This window comes from Haliotis asinina, chromosome 9, assembly GCF_037392515.1.
Source record: "Haliotis asinina isolate JCU_RB_2024 chromosome 9, JCU_Hal_asi_v2, whole genome shotgun sequence".
Lineage (NCBI taxonomy): Eukaryota > Metazoa > Mollusca > Gastropoda > Lepetellida > Haliotidae > Haliotis > Haliotis asinina.
The window spans coordinates 25,494,896-25,508,873 of NC_090288.1; the positions used below are offsets into that span (position 1 = coordinate 25,494,896).

Genomic DNA, 13,978 nt, shown 5'->3' on the forward strand with positions numbered 1-13,978 from the left:
GCCGGAGACACTTTCAGATTTGTTCCTGGTATGTATATGGACACACGCGTGAATGTGCGTGAAAAAGTATACATATGTACATTGACACAAGTGTGTAAGTATACACACACACGAGTAAGAGGTGCATGCTGACGGTACTGGTAGTGGCCTGCTTATGGCCGCGCTTTCTTCTAATGACAACAGCAAATACATCCAAACACATGCATGATCAAGAAAATGTTCTTTGCTGAAATGTCCCCAGAGGATAGTGCGACCTCTATGCGCCACAATAAACATTGACAAAAAAAAACACCCTCGAGTGTTGCTCGGAATAGCGAGATAACGGTTTGTGGAATAACCAGATAGGAGTGCGTGGAATAGCCCGCGGTACGGTTGAGCTTACACGGGTTAAAAGGTTTTACAAAGCTGATGAGGTAAAATATCGACCTGTAAATATTATGATGTCACTATGATATGCATCATATTTGAACAATCATGATCAATCGACTTCGATTTGATTGTCCTTTATCCATGTTCTGCTTGCCAATATGTGGCAACCGCCATCACATCATGACAACATCGTATTATCGCTAAGATCTATTCATCATATTTCAAACCACAAATTAGATTTTCTTGCAGTTTACCCCGTAAATCTGAAAACTACTTTAACTAGTCAAATCACCTGAACGGTACCTGATCTCTCTCTCTCTCTCTTTCTCTCTCTCTCTCTCTCTGTATGCTTGTATGTGTGTGTTTATGTTTTGTTTGCTATGATACCGGTGACGCTTTATTTTTTCGGAGCAGTCTTTGAGGAGGTAAGCAGGTAAGTCTATAAATAATACCAGAACATATTGTGTTATTTTTTACATGTGATCTTCATTCAGTCCACTTTCGCTCTCCACTTGCGATGGAAAAGTACTTATGATGATACGAAACGTAGCAGGATAGGCTTATAACCATGTTACATTTTTTGACAATTGTATTTTAAGTGAACCCGAATTTATGACAACTTATGCTAGCGATACTTTGCGATTATAACTCAACTAAAATGTGAAACCCTTTGTCCTGAAACTACACAAACGCCCACGCTGATCGACTGGTCACGTGAACAAACACAAACCAATCAAAACAGGAACCTCAATCGGAGATTTTGACGCCAAAACCGGCACAGAAGTATTGACAGATCCATGATTAATGTACGGCGTACACTCCTGACATTGGCACCAGGGGCGGATACAGCTTTTTGAGGTGCTGGGGAGAGCACACTACTGAGAAAGGGGAAAGGGGTGCACACTTCGTTTTCACCCTAGTGAGTGTTCAAATATAAAATACACCAGGACACAGGGGTGGGGGATCCGCCTATAGATGCGCACACTTCTGTGCCGGGACACTATCTGTGACATCCATGCATAAAAAAAACGTTTACGTAAAGAAACACTTCAGACGGACATGCAATGTAAAGCGTTGTTATTTGGTCAAATTTGAATATGGCTACAGCTCTGAAAATATACTATCACCATATATGTTTCACTGTCCGAACATGCATGTACTGTATGGACGTGCGATATGGTCAAATATTATCAACAACGGCTAACTCAATGTTGTACAGTGTAGCACTCTCCTGCGATATCTTGCACAACACAGCACAAGCCCTATAGTATCTAGACGCGTGCGAGTCAAGTTTCGCTTCGACACACATCACATCCGCGCTCGAGCTGCTAAACCTCCCACCTTTGCGTTTAGAATGATAACATCACATTAAACCCGCATCTCGGATTCAGCAGTTACCATAGTTTCTTGTCAACAACTCGCTGATCGGTCGCCGTGCGTAATTATTTATTCTAAGTGGCGAGCGCCCTCTACATGTCACGTGACTTGACGGTGAATGAAATCGGAAAATAGTCGAGACTGTCCGATGTGTGTGCATTTGCTGTAGGACCGTACTGTGCTTACCTCAAAGTATGCCCCTGTTTGGTAGAAAACAAGAAACAGAGAAAAAAAATACAAAAGATGGGGATATACGTCGGAAGTATGAATTTAAAGAAACACTCGGCACGTAAGTATATCGGTGGTGGTTGGACATGACTGAAACGCCAGTCGCCCTTCTAGCAGCATTCCTTGTCAATCTGAAATACTGATATCCGTCATCGCACGACACTGGTTGCCGTTAGCGATGGGATTTTAGGGGTACGTGCTTTAGGGAGCGGATGATATTGACACACGACAGATTATCAGCGCGAGTATTACGTTTGACATATTTATTTCATATATTTCGAATGAATTATACGAATGAGGGACTATATTTTCACACAGCCAAATAACGTTGGTCCAACTGTACTATACAAAATACATTGATTAAATTATGTGTTTTGAATGGGTAGTGGCCCAGCGTTTAAAACTGCGAATAGTGAATGTGATATTGCTATCTAAACACTGAAAAAGCTCTATTTTAATATATTTTCTCCAACACAACTGCTATTTTGCATTGCCTGCAAAATGACAGAATTAAACTCGACATGTGATATTCTGTGGTCACAATCTATGATTACACAATGCCATTCGTGGTCACAGTCCAGTCAAACGTACTCTGAAATATTTTTATATAATTAAGTCAGTAGCATTTTGACACATAACTCATGCTCTATACTTAACAACTCACATCCTTCATTGTGGTGCACAAAATCCTTAAAATCTCAACAGTATAATGTATGTGTATGTATCAGTAATAACCTAAATACATAAGTTTCCTAATAACTTTCGTTCATATTATTGCTTTTAATATTGAATTTTATTTTATATGAAATGAACAAACTACATTTGTTACAGTTGTCACACAGGTAGTCTGTCTCCCACCCCACAGAGATGAAATTAAAAAGGAGACCAATTTAATCTACTTCAGTCTAGAATGATTGGGCAAGTCTAGATCGGTCCACGCCCAGGTTCTGGGCATGTTTCAGATATGAGGTATTTGTTTTTGAGATCGATATTTTCGTATAAGCTAACTTTGTTTCAGGCACTAAATGTCAGTCTAGGGTACATTGAAAACTGATAATGGTTGAACTTCTGAAAACTATTCACATGTGAAAAAATGGAACAGAGAAGTTCAATTTGTTTTCAATGATAGTTAGTCATGTACATGTCTAGGGAACTTTCTTCACTCGAGGTTGCCCAAGTTTGGCTTTGAAGTTAATATGGGGTACTTCATGGAACAAGGTTGTTTGTATGGCAGTTTTGTAGGCTTGATAGACTAGTGAATTGTGCGACAGTCTCAGGGTAAATGTAGTAATGCTTGTAAGCCATATACAAAACTTGTTTATATCTGTATCCTGCTCTGTTAACAGATGCAGTCACTCCTCATTCATTATTACCTATGTAAGTACTTACACAGTGACTGTACTGGTGTGGTGTTGAGGACTGAAACTTTAGTGAAAGTACAAGGCAAACAGTGATTGTACATGTTACACTTTTTCAACAGGTCTCATTGATCCTGGTGAATTTCGTATTGATTCCATATAATTTAACTGAGCGAATGAACTAGTGTTTGAAGGTGTGGTAGGTTGGTTTGTTCCTTGAGATTTTCTACTTTCTACAGACCCCCACCAAAGTTTAGGTTGTATGATGTGCTCTGTGATTTTGAGTCAGTATTAATGACACCGTATATGCAGCTGGTTTATCTGAAGGAGGAATGAAGGTAGCCATCTTCATGTAATAAGTCAAGCGTGGATGATGGTGATCTGGATGAAGAGTCCCGCGAAACTAAGATAGATCCTGGAGAAATCTCACAGATACAAAGATTGTGAGACGAATAGTCCAGCACCAGATAAAGTATGCAATTAAAGTTTTGATGTAGAAATCTCACAATATTTACCAATTGATATGATAACATTCTCAAAAGAAATGTCTTCCAGATATCTATAGACATGGGATGTTTGTAGGAATTCTTCAGTTTTTTTCCTCACTGAACAGTCATACCACCAGGAAGTCCAAAATGCAGGGCAGTGCTGTGTTCTCTTTGTCTGCCCACTGTTGTCTGTTACTGGTATTTCAGTGTATACTGTTAGTCACTATGGGGTTCAGAATGCACATGCATCAGTGTGTGTATTATTGTATACCCAGGTAGTTGTTAGTATGATACACCTGCCTGCAGGACTTGCCTTGTTGGTGTTTGCCTCATTGCTCAACTTTTGTCTGTCAGTTGTATTCATATATTGTTTAATCAGCTAAAGATGACTGAACGTACTAACTCAAGTAACTGTCTTTGTTCTGAGCGGAATTTGTATGTTAACTGGAGAATTGGGGGTGAGTAATTTTTGTAACTTACTCCCAGTTGTGTAACCTATCTACATGTTAGTCAAGGACACATTTATGCCCAGGATAATTCCCCATGCCCTATGTTGACCTAAGGAAATCAGACGGTGCTGACCAATGTGAATACATATAGTCAACAATTACATCTTTTGCCATCCAAGGAACTGTGAAGTACTTGAAATTAACTGTGTTATGAAGTAGCAAGTACTTGGTGCCTGGTTAGATAATAGGTAGCAAAGTCCCTTACCTAGTAGCAGCATTTTTTCCTATTGCATAAAATAGAACATTTGCTACCTCAAAGTGTTAATTTGGAACCCTGCTGTGGACCAGCTCTAAGTTACACTACAGTCGAAGGGTACCACTGAGGAAGAACAGCCAGGTACCACTGAGTAATGTCATGGTCGCAATTCAGGAATTCCTCTGCTAATATGAGTAAGTTCAGTTATATGGTGCACTCAGCAATATTACAGCTATATAAAAACAATCTGTAAAAACATCAAGGCTGGACCAGACAATCCATTGATCAACAGCATGTGCATTGATCTACACATTTGGGATTTGACGATGTTTTCAGCCAAGTCATTGAGTCTGACCACTTGATCCCGTTAGTTGCCAGGCCCATATGACAAGCATTAGTTACAGAAGATCAATTCTACGCTGGAACTTCACAGGTCTATGCTAAGCCTGCAATGTTAGCATTTAAGTTTAGTACCTACACACAATCTAATTTTAACCTTCTAAACAACAACTGACTTGTGATGATGATTTGTTTCAGAATGACTTAATAGCACTCTGTTTTGACAATACATTATCTTTTATTATACACAAGGCTTCTAGACTACTTTACCTTTTACTCAGTGTTGTTCGGGGAATGTAGGCTATAGTATTAGACATGCTGTGATGCATGCATAATAACAGTCAGTTTGTTGGATTTGTCTTAACCAAAGGCCTGGAGGCTCAGTGGGTTAGATGGCTGACTATATGTGCTGGCGATTAGGTGTTTGATTCTGAGAGTCCTGGATGGGACTCTAACCCAACGAAAGTACTACTACTAGAGTTTGTACTTCACTGAGAAAGTCTAATCCTGAAAGTAACATCTGTTATACTTGACCATATTCTAACTGGCATTGTGACCCATAAGTCCTCTGGTCATAGCAATGTCCTTGTCTATTTGAATTAATTTATAACCAAATATGTCTTCATCTTCATTCTGAGCTTAATAAGTTCCCCTATTGACAAACATTCCATGATGTTAAATGGTGTTATTCTTCTATCATGTCTGTGAAAATATGTGAGGAAGTAATTTTAAAGAGATTAGAGGAATGGTGTCGTTTACATTGTCTATCATTTACGAATACACTACTATTTGGAGTTTGGAAAGAGCACGGTCCAGTATATAAGTTGCTAATTACCTAGGATATACATCAAGGAAACCACCTATGTGGCCTTCAGGGAAAATGATACGCTGTGCTATATTTGAAACTGTATGGCCTAAAACCTGATGGAGAAGATGTTGAATCTTCCCTATCAAAGCTACATAGGGTTGTGCATAATGGCTCCTATTGTGATCAAGATGTTGCCTTATTGTCCTTTTGAGCAGGATGTTTGGCAACTATGGGTGTTTTTCCTTCTCCCATTTGATATCTGATCTGTGAACCGAGAAGGAAGGCTATTATTGTGTGTGAGTTGTATTTGGAAGCTAGCATATAATACCTCTCAAATCCACACTCCCATATTCTGTTGGCTGATTGTGCACCATACAGTTTTCATCTGGGTTGTGTTCCAATTCAAACATCAGATTGTGTAGTGTGTGCTAGTTATTCTAATCACTGCACGTACACTTGTTACGGTTAATAATTTACCATGACAAAAGTTATAAGAAATCCCCTGTGAACCAGCAAAATATAACACAGACACATTTAAAATATTCAGTATTATGTATTGAGTAGACAAATAGCAAGATACAACAATTCACAATTCAAAACTCTAAACATTGTGACCCAGTAGTAACTATCACTTAATCAATAACAATACACATTGCAGAAAACACACTTTCGTGACAATATTCAAATACTTGCACATTACTTTTGTGTTGCCTAAAGTCAAGATGCACAGTAAGCTCTCCAGCATCTGAAGAATTAAACAGATATAATCATCATGTTTTAGATATGGCTCCACGTTTTCTACAAGCTTCTACTTTCTAGACATGTGAAGATCAGGGGTATAATAGGTCACCATCTTCAAAACCCATGCTTGCCACAAAACGCAGTCAGAAGTCAACTATGTTTGTCGCAAGAGGTGACTAATGGGATTGCATGGTCAGGATCACTGACTGTGCTGACACTTGTCATTGGTTACCAGTTGTGCAGATCAAACCTTCAAAATCAATGCTGATGACTATACCCAGTCAATAGTGTGGCCCTGAACAAAGCACATCATCACAGCATACTCATAAGAAAAATATATTACAATTACATGTACTCTGAAGAAATCTTTTTGTGGAGCAAGTGTACAAAATGTTCCAAGATTTTTCAAATTTGGTCACTATTAAAATAGTAAAAAACATATCCTACAAAAAGTTGTTAAATTTCCAAACGTTCATCTGACATTTATTTTTTGCCAAGTCACTAATGAACTTTTCATTATTAATGAGTGGTTATGTTATTAGAGCAGTGGTATTCAAATGGGTAATTAACTTCCTCTTCCTTTTGATAGTGTGTTGTCCTCTATATTGTGTACTGTGCCAAAGACACAGATGTATGTGGCATCAGTTGTAAGCTGGTCCCATTCTAAATGTCCAGTGAGTTGTGTAGGCATAGATAGGACCATACAGGAAACAGGTATATTGCTGCAACTTGCCACCATCTCTAGTCTGTTAACCTAATGCTGTAGGTACTGCGGGGAATGTACAAGTTCAGACTGCTCTTCCATATTGTAACTTCAGGCAAGTCTGTAGGTCAGTCTGCGACCTGATCACAGAAGAAATAGGATTCCTCTCTGCCTTACTCACCTGTAAACAGGATGTATAGCTTTTTGAGTTCAAAGGACACAACATGTAATCACCGATCTTGATTTTGAGATTTCACATGCTTCTTACAACATAATTCGTATTTCGTATGAAATAGCCATGTTGGTTTACCAGCAGTACTCCGTCAAGAAGCCAGCACTCACTTAAACATCTTCTAACATATAGCATATTCCTATTTTAGTTATTTGTGTCTGTACTCTAATATTTAGAATTAAATTGCACTTGGCATTGCTGCACTGAGGGGTTTTTACATGTTGATGTTTGCAGTATGTTGTCCACATGTTGAAGTATTGTTAAGCATCAGGTGCGGATATGGTGTCAGTGTTTACAGGTCTGATTAGTGTGGTATCTTTGTGTTCAGTACATTCATCCCATGCATGCTACAGAAGCCTGTCATTCCTGGCCAGATGAAACACTAGCGTCAAAACTGGTGTCACTGATGTCTAAGTTGAAATGTGCCTCTCTTTACCCAGCTGGTTGTAGGTATGCGATATGTGAAGTGGACATAAATGCCTTCTAGCATCTTTTAGGCAGCGTGGGTAAGATGATCCTCAGGGAGCTGAGAATCATTACTAGGATGTAAACTCATCCACTGCTAGGGGAACTAATATAATCCACAGTTGGACAGAGATCGATCAGTATACATGTATAAGAGAAGTTTTTGACCTGACAGAGAATTGACGTGTTATACATGTGTACCATATAGTAGTAGAGGCAACTTTCAACATTACCCAACAATATTATATATAAAGTAGATTGAACTGTTTTGTCATTACTTTTCGTTGGTCAGTTTTCTGCAAATGAGAGTTCCTGAAACAAAGTATGCCCCTTACAGCAGCTACCTGCATTGCAAGGTGATGGGAGTCACTTCTGACAGTTGTCTGTCAAACCTTTCTCAGATAATCCTTTGTAGTACATACTAACATACTGCATTATTCATCTACCGCAACCTGAAATGCTCCAGTTTTACAACACTTTAGTTTTATCATTTGTCTGATAGGGTAAACAGATATTTGATCAAATCACATTTGATATTGTTTTTTCAATGTTTTTGATTCAGGTCAGTTGTTGCTGTGAAAAGGAGAACTTTGAGTCACCTGGGTATGATAGGCGAGATCTTGTCTAGTTTCATGATTGAAGCACTGACCAGCAATTCACCCTAAAGGTCACATGAAACATTATACACTGTGAAAATGGGAAGTCAGAATTGAAATGGAAAGTACACCTTTTGAAGTAAGTTGCACCAAGGCTAATTGAAATAATATATGTAACCCACAGATTGTGCATATGGGTATTGGAAAGTTAGATTCTGATAATCAGTGCAAACATACATTATCTTATTACAAAGGCTGGTAACATGATATACCGCAGACAATGTAGGTCTCAGATAGGCTTAATTTATGGATAATTGTGGCATGGCATTTGTTCAGGAGTAATTGTTAGGGCTAGCTAGCCACCAGATTACTTTAATCTTTGCATCAATGTTGGAATCAGTGATGCATATATTTTCACTTGGTTAAGAAATCCATCAGAGGTATGGTTAGGATTGTATGTACCTACCTCTTTAAGCAGCATCTGTTGTGTATGAAACTAACAAGATACCTGAGGGATGGTGATTGTTGTGTGCTACTGTGTATATCAAGTTGAAGTTATGGCTGACCTTCCAATGGACTTGTCAGTTCCCACTGACTGTACTCCTCAAGAGGGATAAATCAGGGACCTACCAAATTTCAGGCAGCTTGTTGCCCACTGTTTTAGTATATGGTGGTATGGTTCAAATTAACATATGTAAAATACTGGGAGCAAGAAGCAGCACCATTGAAGGCCTATCTAGAACTATTGTTGGAATAGTGAACCACATCTGTAGTCCTCTTGCTGATCTAGAAGGGACTTGAAGGGCTGCTCTTGGCATGTTCTGTTAAATGCTGTCTTTAGCAATATTCCAGCAATATCATGGTAGGGGAACCAGGAATTGTGCCCATATGGAGAACAGAACCTGGATCTTTGGTGTGACGAGCCAGCACTTTAACCACTAGGCTGCCCCACTCAGTTAAACAGTATGATGATGAGTATTGTTGATGATTTTCATGTCCATCCTGCAAGATCTATGTGTCATCATGGTGAAGTAGGGAGATTTTGTCATGTCATCAGGTCATTTGTAACTACTCGTGTCATTCTGGCAAGCCGGATGGCATCTCGTACCCAACTCGTGGCCATATTTATGACTGGGTCTTGTCTATGCGCAAACGGGCACGGAGATGAAAACAGTGTAGTATCTTTATCAAGGAAAGATAGCTCTGAATTTCCAATTGGCTCCAAGAATATCCTACAATCAGTGGGCAAAACAGCAATACCCTTTGCAAATATGTTTCACTGTTGAAATTTGTTCATCCTTTAGCTCAAAGTTTATGTTTAAATTGTCCTTGATATAGTTTAACGAAGTTTCAAAGTTCAACTGTTCCGCCATTTTCATGCTTTTTACAACACACGATTTGATTGGTTGCCACGATTCTTGGCAATGATGCCGTACAAGAGGGGTACGAGTCTTCTTTTAGGTTACGGAAAGAGACGAGTAGCTATGAATGGTCATCAGGTCTTGCTGCACACTGGTGTGTTGAAGGCGTACCTAGCAAGGGCTGAGCAAGTAACTTTCTTAACTAATTTTCTACTTGCCCTGATTTTATGTCATAATCATGATGTAGTTATGAAAGAATAAATCAACTTAGTTTTTGTAATATCTTATTGTTTACTGGACTATTCATTTAAAAGTGATATATAGCAAAGAAAGATAACTGTACTTTATTATCATTTCAAAATTTGACCGCTACATTTTGAACAGATATGAAATGAAATCCAAATTTATTTGCAGTTTGAAAGTGTAAGTGGAAATTATCTAGAAGCTCACTGGCAAGTAAGATACCTTTATTTGATTGCCCAAAATGAAAACTGACTTGTCCCAGGCATAGGGCAATGCGATTTTTAAATCCCTCGCTTAGTATTACTTCTAGTGACCATAGCAATACTAACTGCCCTTGCATTGTAGATACTGCAGTATGTGTTGAGCTTACTCGGTCTTGGAGGTTGGTCCTTAACATCATGTGTATAGCTGAGTGTCAACACTCTACTAGAGGCCTTAAAGAAAGATAACTCATCAGGGGGCCTTGAAGCAGTAATGTTGCAAGCATATTTGATCACACAAACCCCTTAGATTTTATGCTTTTTCAGGATTATGACAAGAACCCCTTGATTTTTTTGTTCATAGTATGGACAATGTCAGTGAACATTTAACTTTTAAGTTATCAGTTGTAACAAAACTTCCATACTATGTTTGAAAATATATCAAATTAATTATTTTGGTTGGCACTAGCAATATGTTGCAGTTGGGATCATAATTGGGATTGTCTCACTGTTTTGTTATGTTTTTCTGTAATTTGTAATAGTAATGAGATTCTTGAGGGGCATTTAGAACTATAGAAGTCAGTGAATATATGAGATGAATATGTGGATGGCAACTTCTATATTATACATTTCTCTGCTACTTCAGGCTCCTCCTTCAGGTGATTCAATCACCTGACAAAGGGGCAAGAAGCAGGCCAGAAAAGCCATGTTATACAATAAAGAAGTTGCCATCCCTATACTTGTGTTATACGTAACAGTGATAATATTTAAATGGGTGATGCTTGTGTATAGGTCCTATTGTACAAAGTTATTTGCAGGTGGTTGTAGCAGTAAATCTAACCCTGAACAAAGGAAAATGTCTGTGTAAAGAGTTCTGTCACTTATGCCCTACAGTGTTATTTAAAGGAATTAAGGTTACAATTATTTGCATTGCTATGAATGTAAGATCCAACATTCTTGCAATGCATTAAAAGGACTGTTCGACCGTTTACTCTGCTCAGCGAGGCTCAGTTGAGGATGAGCCCTCAAGGCAGGTTTTATTTCTTCACTCTGAACATGATGAAATTGCCCTACAGGTAATCTGTGAGATGTACTGTGAGATCTGCCTGGGGAAATGGATGACATGAGCTGATGGGATACAGGTCATCCTGGGCACTCTGCCCCTAGGGGCTGACTAGAGGACCACAATAGGATTTCACCCACATACGTAGTAGCATTGGGGAGAGGTATCATAGACATTATTCAGTCCAGGACTAGATTTTTCAGTCCACATTTTGCATCGTCACATTGATGATCATGGTTCATTGTCTCTAAGACCTCACATTCTTTTCTAAAGATGACTGAAAATACATATTTTTGTTTCTGTAGATGCAGTCTTTCTGCAGGTGCCACGAGTCTTCAAATGATTTGTCAGTAAATACTAGTTCAAAAGAGTAATTTTCCCAAGTTGTTGCCAGATTCGGTTACAGAAACATCCACATTGAATGGATGTTATGATGGAAGTCTCAAGGTCTGTGATAGGTCTTAAATTAATGACATAAATCGGGTGATATGCTTTCATCATGGCCAGCTGAGTGGTAATGGCTATTCAAAAAAATATTAATAATGAATTTCTATTATCAGGAAAGTCGTGTTAAAGCAGATTATTTACTACACTTAACCAGCAGGTGGGACATTTGTGTTGTAAGGTTTTAGGGTGAGTTAACCTGATTCTTCCAGAAAGATTTTGACATGCAACCTGAGATCATTGTGAGGTTCCATCTTGGTGAAATTCGAAGGTTTGTATCATTGTCTTCAGCTTCTATGTTTAATGGTATCATTGTCTTCAGCTTCCAGTTTTAATACTATCATTGTCTTCAGCTTCCAGTTTTAATGATATCATTGTCTTTGGCTTCTGGGTTTTATGATATCATTGACTTCAGCCTCCAGTTTTAGTGATATCATTGTCTTCATCTTCTGAATGTAGTGATATTGTCTTCAGCTTTTAGTTTTAGTGATGTCATTGTCTTTGTCTTCTAGGTTTAGTGATATCATTATCTTCATCTTCAATGTTTGGAGATTTTGTCTTCAGCTTCTACTAAGTTCTAGGTTTAATGATATAATGGTCTTCAGTTTTTAGATTTAGTGATATTATTGTCTTACACTTCTAATTTTAGTAATATCACTGTCCTCAGTTTTTATGGTTTTTATGATTTCACTGCCTGCATATTTCAGGGTTTGCAATTTCATTGTGTTAAGGCCTTCTGACACCTATAGCTGTGTCATGGTTTCCTGATAATACACATTTTTCATCCAAACTTTAGAGAGAACAGATTAATCATGATTAAAAATAAATCTGCGTATCATTGTGAGAAATTATTAAGCTTCATTCTTGATGATCCTCATTTTTCTGTGTCAGAATAAAACTATGAAGTAGGAAGTTAGTAGGGACAAAATCAGCATGTTTGTAGTTGAAAGGAGTCTTTCAGGAACACATCTTTAGTAATGAAATGTGGATAAAGCTTTGTATCACCTTAAACATGCAAAAGCATCTGGGTTCCATTAAAGGTACAATGTAGACATAATACAGAACATTCAAGTTTGTCCTGGTTCATGCGGTATAGAAACATACATTTCATGTAATCACACATTGCATTGTAAGCATGCTGACTTGCCTCAATTAAAGTAGTAGATTTCTTTGGAATATTCTGATCACCATGTTATTGAGAACATCCCACATTTCCTGCCTTTAACTGTGCCTGTACATGTCACAGACTCATTGTGTCAGTGACTGATGGTATGTTGAACTTGACATTCAACACATTAGTTCAAAGTAGGCATGTGTCCACACAGGTTGAACAGCTAGATTGATGGGTTATATAATACCAGGCAATTGTTGCCTGGATGTTAAACATGTACATAGGAATTGATTGTCAACAGATTTTTAACTGATTTTCAGGAGAGTGATTTTCAACCAAAGTTAGGAAATCTTTGACAGATTACATGAATGTGAAAATAAGTGTTTTTGTTGTTTTTGTTGCCAGCGTTTATGCTTGAGTAAGATGGAGGCTCATTGATATCCATTTTGTATATATTCCTCATGTAAGTTTGAACGACATGTTGAACATTGCTGTATCTGTATCATGGAACCCCTTGCTGAAAAGGAAGGATTTATCAACAGAAATCAATTACTAAATACTGATAGTCACGTGCATCAATGGTCTTTCTTTTCTACCATCGATTAATTGCTATCAGACTTTCAACAATTGTTATCCATTGACAATATGATGCATTGTAACAGCCATACTAGGAAATATTGGTTTAACATTGTGCTACACTGTTTCTATATTTAGGACATGTGTCTTGATCTTTGTGCTTCACTGTTTCTGTATCTAAGAAATGTGTGTTGAGCATAATGAGCTTCTCTGTTTCTGTATCTAGGACATGTGTCTTGAGCTTTGTGCGTCACTGTTTCTGTATCTAGGAAATGTGTGTTGAGCATGATGTGCTTCACTGTTTGTGTCTCTAAGGTACAGTTTCAGCAGTATCTGACTGTCGCTACCTGATCAAAACATGATTCTTTACTTGGCACAAGAATTAAGGGAATCTCCAAGTTGATTTTATAGTAGAAGCAATGCTGCTGAAAAGTTACAAGCTGATTGCATTGGAACCCAGATCGGAAATCATTTACATCCGATACCACAGTCAGCACCATGTTGCCTTTACATTATACATGTGTATCATGCACCAAACATACATTCTTGGCTATAAAACTTGACAGTAAAC

The 13,978-nt window shown here is 38.1% G+C and overlaps 1 protein-coding gene across 1 annotated transcript in view; it reads left to right on the plus strand.

Moving 5' to 3' along the window:
• The first annotated feature begins 1,851 nt into the window (after window positions 1–1,851).
• Window positions 1,852–13,978, plus strand: part of LOC137295839 (calcium/calmodulin-dependent protein kinase type 1-like) — a 72,522-nt gene continuing 60,395 nt past the window's right edge. Inside the window, exon 1 of the mRNA XM_067827396.1 lies at window positions 1,852–2,035. Coding sequence (XP_067683497.1) covers window positions 1,941–2,035 — 95 coding nt within the window. The 5' untranslated portion in view covers window positions 1,852–1,940. The remainder of the gene's footprint in view (window positions 2,036–13,978) is intronic.